At 36.9% G+C, this 12607-nt stretch overlaps 1 protein-coding gene across 2 annotated transcripts in view; it reads right to left on the bottom strand.

The window, feature by feature from the left end:
- CTNNA3 (catenin alpha 3) overlaps nucleotides 1–12607 on the bottom strand; it is a 464394-nt gene that overhangs the window by 74876 nt on the left and 376911 nt on the right. For both annotated transcript variants that reach the window (XM_082765467.1, XM_082765468.1), the window contains one exon: nucleotides 11263–11414. In XM_082765467.1, the coding sequence (XP_082621593.1) occupies nucleotides 11263–11414 (152 nt within the window). The remainder of the gene's footprint in view (nucleotides 1–11262; nucleotides 11415–12607) is intronic.

The raw sequence follows: 12607 nt of genomic DNA, 5'->3' as shown, positions 1-12607 counted from the left end.
CTTTGGTTAAAACATTTGTTTTGAACCAACTTATTTTACTGTAATACTTTCCAGAAGTTTAAATCCCAAACCAAACATAATTCTGTTAAGGTGCTCTCCAAACACAAAGCAAGTTCCTGTCTGTTTTCTTAAATAAAGACCACCTAGAAATCTAATTAAAAGATAGAAAACAACAGACAAACAGTAGATGCACAATGGCAAAAAACCACAGAGACTAACCAGTATGATGAGCACTGGTTTTAACACAACAGGGATGTAGCCACTGCCACAGAGCACAAGAGACTTGAGAAAGTCTCTGTTTAAGTAGGAAAACCTGGAGGAGGAACACTTTGTAGCTTTGGGGATGTTTATAGGTAATATTAAGCAAGTACAAAGGCAGTTCTGTTAAACATTGTAAAATGGTTATTATACCTGAACCAAATGGATAAATTATCCAGCAATAAGGTGTGTATTTCCTACACAATTGCTACTGAAACCTGCAAGAGGGGTTGACTTAGCTAGGACAGCTAAACCTCAAGACAGAGTGCTGCAGAAGCAGTTGTGCTGAAAATGGCTGGTCCATCAAGGCTGACTGGAATGCCCAAGACTAAGCACAGACAAATGTAACCAAAAGCCTGGAGAATTTTCAGCAGAGTGGAAAAGCTGGATGATGTGTTGGGCTCACCCAGGAGAGGAATTCCAAACAGCACTTTTGGAAAGCATACAATCTGTGAGGCAAGAAAGATGCAACACGAACACATAGTGAAGGCAAAACAAAGGATGCTTCAACTCCAACATCTCTGGAGTGTCGGTGAGTAAAAGAACGGTAAAGGATTCCATCACAGGGCATGAGTCAAAAAACGAGAGCAAGCAAAGGAAAGGAGAAGAAGAATAGACAAAAAACTCCTGAAATTAATGAAGACAGGAGGAGGAAGAAAGAGTATTATTAACAAACAGTGCCAAGGATGGGTATGTGACAGGAATAAAACAAATGCATACTTTGGAGATGAGTCACTCTGAGATTCTGTTAAGATTGGATATTCCAATTTGGATCAATTCCAAAAATTTTAGTAAAAAGCCCAAGAACTGGTTTAGGAGCTGAGGAAGGAGATGCTTCTTTCTGACCTCTCAGCAGGAACAAACAGTAATGAAACACTAAAACCAAGCAGCAAAAAAGGACCAATACTACATTCATTCAGCCTTGACCCGAGCTGCATCAACAAGGAAAAAGACAACAGATCAAGGGGTGTGATCATGCCACTCCACTCAGCACGTGCAAGGCCACACTTGGGAGTGTTTTCTCTAATTCTGCACACACACCCCAGCCCAAGAAAGACATTAAAAACCTTGGAGAGCAAAGGACCACCAGATAGTGAGAGGACTGGAGAACTCTCAGGCTGAAAGAATTGCACTAGTTCAGCTTAGAGGCGGCTCAGTGATCTAATCACAGTCCTTCACTGCCTAAATGGTAGTAACAGAGAGATGGAGGCAATCTTTGCCTCCATCTTTGCACAGCAATAGGACAAGAGGCAACCAGCACAAGCTGCTTCAGGGGATATTCCATCTAGATGTAAGACAAAATTATTCACAGTTGAGAACAATTAAGCATGTTACAGGTTGCCCAAAAAAGCAGTGAAATCTCCAAGTATTTAAGACTTGGCTTGACAGCACCCTGGGTAACACTCTGCTTTTCACAGAAGGTTGAACCAGGTGATCTCCTCAGGTCCTGTCAAACTTAGACTTTAGTGTGACCTACAGTCTATGTTTCCACTGTCCCTTTCCCCTCCCTGACATGAGCGTGAGATAAGTAAAAGTGTGTGACAGTGGTAAGTAAGGTTCAGTTCTGAGACTCTGCAGGATTTCCTGCTTCACAAGAAGTCTCAGTTAACCACAGTATTTTTGGGGAAAAATAAAAATAAAAATAAAATAAAATAAAATAAAATAAAATAAAATAAAATAAAATAAAATAAAATAAAATAAAATAAAATAAAATTTGAATAATATGAAAAGAATTCTGAATAATGAAAAAAAAAGTAATAAATGGTAACATAGAGTAAGTAAATGCATGAATGTGGTAGATACAATGGTGAGTTTCTGACACTGCTAAATACTTCCACTTAGTCATAACTAGTCAGCAGGATGATATATAAATGTGAGCTGCTGCTTTCCACGGGAAAGAAAATCTTCAGTCAGACCCATATGGGTATTGCTGGCAAGACATACTCTGACAATACCACATGCTTTCTCACAGCTAGACAAAGGAGTAAGGGCAACCATTATTCTCCTACCTACCTAATTTTACATATTAATTTAATATGTAAAAAGAACCCATAACCTAAAATCAGAAAGCTCTCTGAAAAAAAAAAGAAAGTGAAACAAACCAAGATAGAGAAGATTAAAAATGAGCATCATTCCCACTCACACATTCTTCTACAAAAAAAAAAAAAAAAAAAAGGATTAATGTATCTTCTATTCGTTTTATGATCGGTATTGTATTCTAATTCTCCAAGTAACAAAAAATGAATAGAGGTGGGTGTTATCTTCCCTTGTTAGTGAATAACGTAATGGGGGCCTAAATACAACTCTTACTTCCAACTGCAGCACAGAGTTATGTCCCTTTTTCTTTGCTAAAGTAGAAAGCAGCAGAACTGTGTAATGGCTGGAATATGGGTGCGAGGGCAGCAGTTGAAGGATGTAAAACAAGCTGAAAGGTTAAAACTTGATAGTTTGAAAGTGCAGAAATGTAGAAGCACAAAAGCCAGACAGTTTCTGTTCATGATATTTGTTCAAAAATCTCAACAAACTTGCTGACTCGAACTCAATGGTTTAAGCCAAAAGGACCTAAGATGTGGGAGGAGAAGGACCATCTCTCCTTGGGTGAAATAATGCATCTGTGCTTTGGCTTCCATTCTAATGTCTGAAATTAAAAGGCTGAGCATCCACTTTTTCCTCTTCTGCCTCCCTCTCCCTACCTGAGAACTCGCCATCTGTTTATAAAATCAGAAATTTTATCACGTTCCTTTTTTCTACTAACAAAGTTTTAAAAATAATTATGAAAACACATCAACTCTTCAAAATAGTTACTCACTGTAGCAACTTGCAACAACTCCAAACTCTGCAGACATTTCTTAGGTAAACAACTTGCCCACATTCAAGATAATGAGATGAAACTTTCAAGGAAAACCAGAGAGTATGGTTTATTTACAGATATGCTGCTGTACAGCTTCTTGCTCTATTAAGCAACAAGAACAGTAATACAATTGCACAGAGAACCAGAATGGTCATTTGATTTGTGGAAGATATTAAAGGCTTTAAAATAAATGAAAGTGGCAGAAAATCAGACCCTTGAGTGTTTGTTATGTGGTACATAAACTTGAAATTCAGGCAAAATGCTATGTGTGGTTGTTTGCTGGAAAACACAAATCTGCCTCATTTATTTGGGAACACAAACTGACCTTGTAATAACTGGAGATTAGCATTTAATAAAATGACAGCATGTTAAACTGAAATGTATGAGAACTCTGTCCCAACAGTGTTGCAGTATAGAGCATTTTGATATGCCAGCTGCAAGGCAGTCATAATTATGATAACTGAGTTTATGATGCTAATACAGATGTAAATACAAACAAGGAAGTATTTCCACAGTATGACATGACTTCCCAGATATACTGTGGGATAAAGAACATTATTTTTTTTAAGACGTGTATGTAGATGAATTAACATAAAAAATGGAAGCTGAGCTTTAAGTTAGTTTTATACAAAACATTATTTCCAGGTTGGTGGTTCTGTCGTGAGATGCTGCAAAATCAATTAATGGAGCAGGGAGATCAAAAGCTTCAAGCAGCTTTTACTTGAAAACACGCATATTTGATCTGCCAGCATCTCTCACTGGCACTCACTACTCACTACTTTTTTCTTTTTTTAAAAAAACAAATAAACAGGGTTTCTAGAGCACAAATGTACCATTCCCCAATAATACTTTTTATGTGACCCAGGATACAAACTTCAGAATGGGACAGGTGTCCCTCCAGCTTTAGGCCCATCTGGCAACTACCACCCTACAGTCTTCAGTTATCCATCCTACTTTAAAGAGCAATTTGACAACTATATATAGCTGCATTTTTTTCCTAAACCTGGCAGAAAAAGCACTGAACTTAGTAATTCTTCATACTTTGCTTTTAGATACACAGGCAATAGGTGAGCAGACTAAATACATGAACCAGTCAAAAGGGTAAACAAACAAATTTAAATGCAAGTGACTTGGGAGAAGATAACAAAACATTACTTTTTTTTTGTTTTTGTAGTATGTAAGGAAAGGCCTGAGATTATTAAAAAAAAAAAAAAAAAAAAGCCAAACATAAACAAAAACACAAAACAATGGGAAAAAAAGCAAAACATACAAAACATGAGAAGGTTAATTTTAGGCCTCAGCAGCTCATTCTGTAAGACTAGTTAGCAATCTTGGGCATACCAGATGCAAACTTTCTGCTCTACAAATGTTAGAATTGCTGAATCCCCAGTAACAGTATCTTTTGTGCTTAGCATGAAAAGCTCCCAAAAACACAATGAACAGGACCCAAAAATGCTCTAACAACATTCAACTGTGAATAGAAATCACTTCCCTGAGAAATTAATCAAGTTACATCATCTAGTACATTCTTATGCTATAATCTGCTAGTCACGCACCCATCCTGTCTTCCAGGGGATGGAAGTGTGGAACTGTAACAGCTAAAACGGCAAGAGAGGGGACATCTTTTCAGCTAATTGTCACAGGCTGCCTACATACAAGATAAGAAAGCCAAGAAAGGCCTTAATTTACCGCCAGTATTGTTTAAGACGTATTTTGTTTGTTTCATTCCCTCTTGGCATATGTGCTTGCAGTGCACTGCAGTTATAGACAGTCTTCTAGATTAGTACCTTTCGCAACAGTGCACACATATAATCTTCAGACACTCTCCATGAATATAAAAGAGGAACTGGCACAGTTCTGCTTCAGTACCTTTTCAGCAGAAATGGAAAGGCATCAGGATTAATCTCTAAAACACAACTAAAAAAGCAGTAGGTATGGAACAGGTAAGTAGTCTTTTTTCTTAGGGTGAATACATTTTCTATTCCACACGATGTACCTGAACTCTTCAGCAATGAAACTTCCCCACTATTCAAACAGCTACTGAAAAACATCCAGTATTGACTCCTGAAATGAAGGTTGACTTCCAGATCACACACAGACACATCTTCAGAAAGCCCACACTGCCAGTGCCTCTCTTCACTGGACGGTCTCTAAGCAGCTTTGTGTTACTAAACCAGCAACAGCAGAGCAGGTGTTAAAAGCTGGGGAAGAAACACGTGCTATCTTTGACAGTCATTGCAGTCATTGTGCTAGAAAGGGCAGTGGATGTGCTGTATCTGTCAGTCCATTTCTTGTAACCGCACATACCTGTACATGAGAGGGAATGACACTGACTCTAAGCATGTCCACACATACTGGCAAGCTCAGTGGACTGACCAAGTCTTAAAACAGAAGCTAAACAATGCGGAGGAGGACCTCTGCCAGACTGAAGTGTCTCTGTTAAAACAGTCATGAACTGACAATAGGCACTTCCGGGCTCCTTTTGAAAGAGCATCACTTATTATATCAATCGTTGGATGACATGCCTGATAGAATAAACAAGAAAAGCACCATTTGAAGAACGTAAGGCATGGAGATGTCTGCTTGGGAATGAGTACAGAGCTTATTTTTTCCTAAATAAGGGTAGAAAATCCTCTCTTGGCACTAACTACATCTATACTGGATGCCTAGTGTGTAAGGGAGTACAAGCAAAAACATAAAAGGAAGTCCCCACTTACAGACAGGGAAGCTGACGCGGAGCTAAGGGAAGGAAAGGTCAGCTCAGACCTACTTAGGTCAGAAATGACAAGAATGTGATGAGAGATGCAGGTCCAACTGCCTTGATAACTACTGCTGCACAAATTCTTCCTCTTCTGTTGGTGTAGGGATTGAAAAATGAAGAAAAAAGTATTTAACAAGATTACCAAGATGTATTTCTAATGAGTTAACATGACTCATAAATTTGAGACAAACAATAATGAAGTTTATCTAAACAATATGAACTCTTCTTTATCTTTCCTTGCTATGAGGTCTCAGGGCTCTCTTAGAAAAACAAACAATTGTAAGACTGCAGTAAATGTCATATTCTCAGTAGTTTCCCTGCTTTGTTTTCCCTACCTTTAAAGGAGAGGCTTGATTCATATGTGCTACTGGCTGCATCTGACAGGATCTAATTTGTTCCTACTACTGAAGTAAAAACAGAAAACATGGCACATGGAAGGTAATTCAGTCATTAATAAAAGCAAAGGTACAATTTAAAATAGACATTAACTGGCTGAAAGAGAAACAGGATGATAGGAAGGTTTTCATCACTTGCCATCTTCCTTTCTGAGAAGTCCATGTTCCAAAAATTCTTGCAACTCTGCTGGATAGATGGGACCAAAGTCTGCTGTGATGAGAGGAATCAAGTGGACTGAAGAGCTCACAAGCTCTGTTATGGATGAACACTTAAAATTCTTTAAAATGGCGTGCAATACTACCCAGAATTTGCAGTCAAAGGAGAAAAAGGGAACCTATATCAAGGGTTTTCTGTCATAGACAAAACATTAAAAGGTTATACTGCAGACACATGAATGTGTATCTAAATTGAGTTTGATTTTGCAAAGGAAATTAAAATCCACGGTTAGAGAATTATTAGCTAGCAAAATAAAAAGATAAGGAATGGACTAGGAATATAGTGAGAAACTAGCGTAAACAGAATTATCTAGGTATGATGCAAAACTAAACTGAATGCTTGGCCCCATTTTTTGAGGGTAACAATGCTCAACACGGCACAGAGAATGGCGGCCCAGTGCTAACAAAGGTACAATCAAAAAAAAGAGAAACACTCAAAAAGCCTAATGCAGTAAACTCGGATGGAATCTGCAATCTGCATGCTAGGATTCTGGAAGAAACAGCACATGGAATACACACTCAGCAGAAAAGATTTTCAAGAAATGTATCAAAGTGAAGGAAGTAACGTAGTAGACAAGAACTGCAATCTAAAAATATATTTTTCACCTTTCATAATATTAGGAAATACAGGTTCCTCATTCACTGTTTCCATGAACATAGATCACCAAAAGCATATATAGTGTCTATAAACATTTTTCTTTCGTGTTTCTCTCTGGAAAACTTGCAGCAGTTTACCTGTTTACCCTCTACTCCATGAAACCTGGAGAATTCTTTTCCTCTTCATGTACTTCTGTTAAGATTACCTTATTACTGCTTCAACTATCAGTAGTTATTATTCATTTCAAGTTGCTACTAGGCTACCTACCTGCATTATGTTTAATGTCCTAATGGGATATTATTAGCTGTTAGTTCAATCCAGATGTCTCATATTATACCACAAACTACATTTTCAAACAAAAGAACCTTTTTTTTTAAAAAAAAAAAAAAAAAAGTTTTAACATCATGCAAAATTTAATACTACCTCAACTGTCAACCTGTTTCCTCTTTTTTCTCTGACCTACCATAATCTATTTCCATAATAACAATATGCTGATTAATACAGCATCCAGACGTTCCTGTGCAAAATTAAGTTCACAAAGCCTTTACAATTAAAAAATAAATACAATAGATGCTGAAAGAGTCAAAAAAAAAAAAAAAAAAAAAAAAAAAAGAACAAGGACTGCGTACCCTAACAAGCACATGCAGCTATCTGCCCTGGATACCTGATGATTTCAAATCAACAGCCACCACTGAAGGAATTCATCCTTGCAAGTGAAACAATGAAACACATCTTAAAAAAAGTATCCTGCAGTTCTGGAGGCACTTCTATTAGAGCTCATCAGTGCAGCACACAATCCAGTATTTAGTTGCTCTTAAGTGTTATGCACATTATACCTTTAGGACTGGAATTAATGTTTTATATATCTGTGGTTAGGCTTGGACCTATATCTGATAATTTGCAATAATAACAGTATTTGGGAGCATTTGACAGTTAGGAATTCTATTTAAAAAAAAAAAAAAAAGTATCTGTCTAATTACATGCTTGAAATGTTCCTGAGGAAACAATCTGGTAAGTTACTGCTTTTACTTTGATGTTGAAAAATACCCCCCTGTGACTCGGTGTCCTTGTTGATTTCCATTTCCCAATTATATTTTGATCAATGATTTCTCTCCTTGATTCAAGTCTTGAAATCCTTCGTAATCCGCAGCACATTGGTCTTTTGCAATTTATCTTTAAGCCCCTACAAGTTGGCCCCAGAATGCTTTTATTTCCTCACCTTGGCTGCTGTGGTAACAGTTTAGGTCTGAATAAACATCAGATTTACTGAAGCTTCTTATAAGCAGATTGACATGGAACTGACATTGTCTGGAATGTATCTAATATAGAATGCAAACAAATCTATGTTCAAAAAAGGAAAACCAGGGTTTTCCCAGCTCGCTCTCTGTGCTGGCAGTCAGTGTATGCAAGGGATGGTAGAGTAGTTGACTCATTTCACCAAACCTCAAAAAAACCCTCTTGACAGTCTCTGAAAAATGGTTATTCATGAAAGAGAAAGCTGCAAATGTCCTTTTTAATGAATTAAACTTTTTTTTTTTTTTTTTTTTTTTTTTCAATCTCCTGAGCTTTTGTCATGACTTCACAATTGCTGGACTGATGAATACATTCAAACACAGCGGAATACACTTTAATCCACATTAGTTTCAATACATAAATATTGTTTAGGATAATGGGAGTTTCAATACAGGTGGAGGCAGGCTGTTATCCAATTGGCTGAAACTTCTTCACCTCAGAGGAGGAGGAAGGGTATCTGCTCTTTGCTACCGATAGCTTCAAGTGCAGCCAACAGCGTAATTTCTGATACTTTGTGGGTATTTTGCCTTATCAAGTTGCACTTGCAAAGCAGAACTGGAAGACAGCACTGATAGAAATCTTGATACTAATACTGTCCATTTAAGTACTGTGCAGTGAGTTATGATTTTACAGACTTGGTACTTCCGCAGCACATTTACACATGTGCTTATTATGTATATGTACAGTCTCTTCAGATCAAAGCATTTTCTCCTCATGCTTCAGAAAGAACTACACGGGATGTTACATCCTCTTCTTTTTTCAGTGACTGTACACATACATGTACACATCACAGAGAACTGTGAAAATATACATGCATAGTTACCTTCAGATGAGTGTGTGTTTGCAGAGATTGCAAATAAAGCTTTGCTACACTCCTCAATGCACTTCCCCAAAATGAAAAACTGTAAAGGACAGATCAGTCATAATGACATCCTCTGGAGTTCAAACCCAAGACAACTGGACGTATGTAAGATTCAGATCTAACTGACACAGAGGTAGAAACAACTTCATAATACTCAAAACAAAACAGTACAACAACAAACACACAACAATCCAAGTCACTGAGTTAAGATGGGATGAACAATGCAGGTTTTAAAGGACGCTTGACTGACCTAGAAAAAACGTCTGACATCCTAACAAAAACTCTTAGGCTACGTTCACTGAAACAGGAACAGAACAGAAGACCTAACAGACTATCATTTCCAATCTGGTTTGAGATCACCTACCAGAATACTTTAAATGTGAAGAAGGCAAACTTTAGCCAGTTTCATCTGCTCTTTCATTTACCATTTCCAAAGACTGCCTGCTCCCTTACAGAGAACATGAAAGCATTCAAAACTCAACAAATGATACATACTGCAATAACAGAGACGTTCACATAAGTGTTCTTGGCAGACATTTGCCTTTCCTGTTTGACCCTGCAAGTATCGTCTGTAAAACTCTTTCTCCTGAGGGGTACCAAAGAAAGGTTTTGAAATTCCCCAGTTGGCAGATAAACTACATCCTTTAAAATATGTGGTTGTGAGAACACATCACCAAAAATATTTTTTTGAGCAGAAATGTTTCCAGCTTGCACTACTCTCAAAACATATAAAGTTTAAAAGAGCAGCAAGCGAAGATGTTGCTTTCATTGCCAAGGCACAATGACAGGAGACATGAACATTTGGAAGATGGTTTAACAGCAACAGTCTACTCAAAAGTAACAGTAGCAGGACGAAATGAAGGGAAGCAGACACATGAAACTTCCTTGAATACATGCGGTAGAAACCAAATATAATTCAAATAGGACTAGGAAACACCTAAGTCAATTAAGAAATACAAACGAAAATAAAAATACTACAGAACTGAAAACTAACAAAAGTGATAAAACTTTTTTTCAGGCAGTTACAATGAAATTAGATAGCACTGGTGGCATCTTGCTTCATGTAGTTAGGTGCTGAACAGGGCAAGTGGGTAAGCCTTCAGTGAAATCTCCAGCTAACCTAAATCATTATCTCAGTTTTTATGCCTGGTGACATGTATGACAAACAAATTAAAATATATGTAATTCCTCCTGAACAAACTTATGCATTGCAACAGATTAAGAAGAGTCCATAAAAATTTCCGTATTAGCCTGTAATGTATTTTATATTTAAAATAATCTGTTTATTTCTTTCTTCCAAACTGAAAAACCTTTCTCAGAAAATCTATCTGTGCTTTTATTACTGTTTTTTTGTGGGTTTTTTTGGTCTTCAAAAAATTTACTGAAATTACAGATACTGCAATTCGGTGCTTATCTTTTATCACCTGAAATGGGATTTGTAGACTGAAAGTATTTGGGGTAAAATGCTGCATCTGACAAAATTCTGTTCCAAATTTTATAAATAAGCTGTTCTGAAGTGTTTTCTTGAACTACAGAATATACGCTAGGATAAGTACACTGATTTTATCAGTTTTACAGACATCATGCTGTTCAGTGTTCTGGTACAACCTGGCAGAAATTCAGCAAGAGATTACCAGGATCACACTGGCATGTACACTCTGTTCATACACTCCACTGGGTAAGGTCAAGGGCCAAGCTACAAGAGACTTGGGCTTGTAGCCACAAGATGATCATTAATGATGTGACAAGGTTTTTATCAATCAAATAAACGTACATGAGTATGTTTAATAAGCAAAACATGTTTTTCTACAACATTCTGATCTGTCACTCTCGCTCTCCATACAACAGGATTCAGCCTCCTTGAGTTGAATCGTGTGTCCCCTAGTAATCCAAAATCACCAATCAGTTAAACCTAGGTATGAGTTTTGGGACATAGTTGACATAAATAGTTCTGAATTATCCTGAGAATGCACTGGTATCCTGAACTATCTTAGATATAAATTTTAAATGAACAACTCAAAAACTTACCCGAATCATCATGACTGAGCATCTGATGTTGTGAATGGTATCATACACCTTCTTAGAAACATCCACAAACTGGTTATCATCAAACAGATGCACCGTGTTCTTGCTTAAGCTCTCCAATGCAATATTTACTTGACTAATGAACTCTGGAATCACTATTCAAAAAGAACACAAAATTCAGTGAGCATAAAAAAGATAAAACCTTTAATCTTTCTTTCTGGCAAATTGCCAGTCACATTGATTAAAATGTTACTTAATAAGCATTATAGTAGTGACATGGCTGGTACTAAGTAGAAGAACATTTGCTATTTTTATCACAGCGACAAAAATGCATTAAGCTATGGTCAGTTATAAAGTATAACAAAGAACAAGAAAGTCTTAAAAAGGGGACAGAGGCAACAGTTGTAAAAACGTGCCACCGATTTCAACAGCAGTATTACCTGAAGAATCAGGTTATAGCCAAGGAAGCTTACCCTTGCTTTATTGATTCAAACAGAAATTGTAAATCTTTAGTCAACTTGATATTAACCCACGATTTATCCAGAATGTAGTGGGATTATTTTTTTCTGGTGTTACTAGCCCAATTTTGCTTTGCACACTGGTACCACTATATCACCCTTCATATTTCACATCAAGTCAAAGCAAAGGACACCCAACACACAAAATACAATGAGTAAAGAGTGAAAGCAAGCACAAAATCCATCACAAACAGAAGGTCCTCAGACAAGTACAGATCAAACTCCTTCGCAACAAGACTTCCAATACTCCTTCCTATCACTGGGAGACTGAAGATAAGGAAGAAATGGAACGAGGCAGAAATCAACTTACATTATATTCAGTATGAGTAATATATACCTCATGAAACAGAATTATTTTCAGGCAGTATATTGGTTTATTGAGAGTATAATATGCTTTCTTTCCCTTCCAGCACAACCACAAGTTAATTCATAAATTTATGTCATGAGAAAGCAGCAAAAGCATTATCTTAAATGTAAAACATTTCAATAAAATTTTGACGTATATAATCAATTTTTATGCAAACAAATATCCAGATGGTCAAAAGGACCCCTGAATTACAAAGCATGGCAACAGGTAATTTGAATATTACGAAAAATGCCATGATAATACTTTACATGGAGAATTACAAACATAACATAGATAATAAAATTCACTCAAATTACAGTAACTACACTAGCTTCGAGTTCAGCTCTACTCCCTCTAGAGTGCAGAACAGTTACTTCATGTGACACTTCTAAGTAGTAACAAACTTCAGAGGAAGTGGGAAAGTTCTTTTTTTTTCCTGTAAAATAGGTTTCCACAAATGTTAAGTAAGTCGATGTCGTTTCAT

Source organism: Aythya marila (genome assembly GCF_965140915.1).
Source record: "Aythya marila genome assembly, chromosome: 7".
Classification (NCBI taxonomy): Eukaryota; Metazoa; Chordata; class Aves; order Anseriformes; family Anatidae; genus Aythya; species Aythya marila.
The sequence above is the reverse complement of the archived record's forward strand: the minus strand, read 5'-3'. Positions and strand labels throughout refer to the sequence as shown.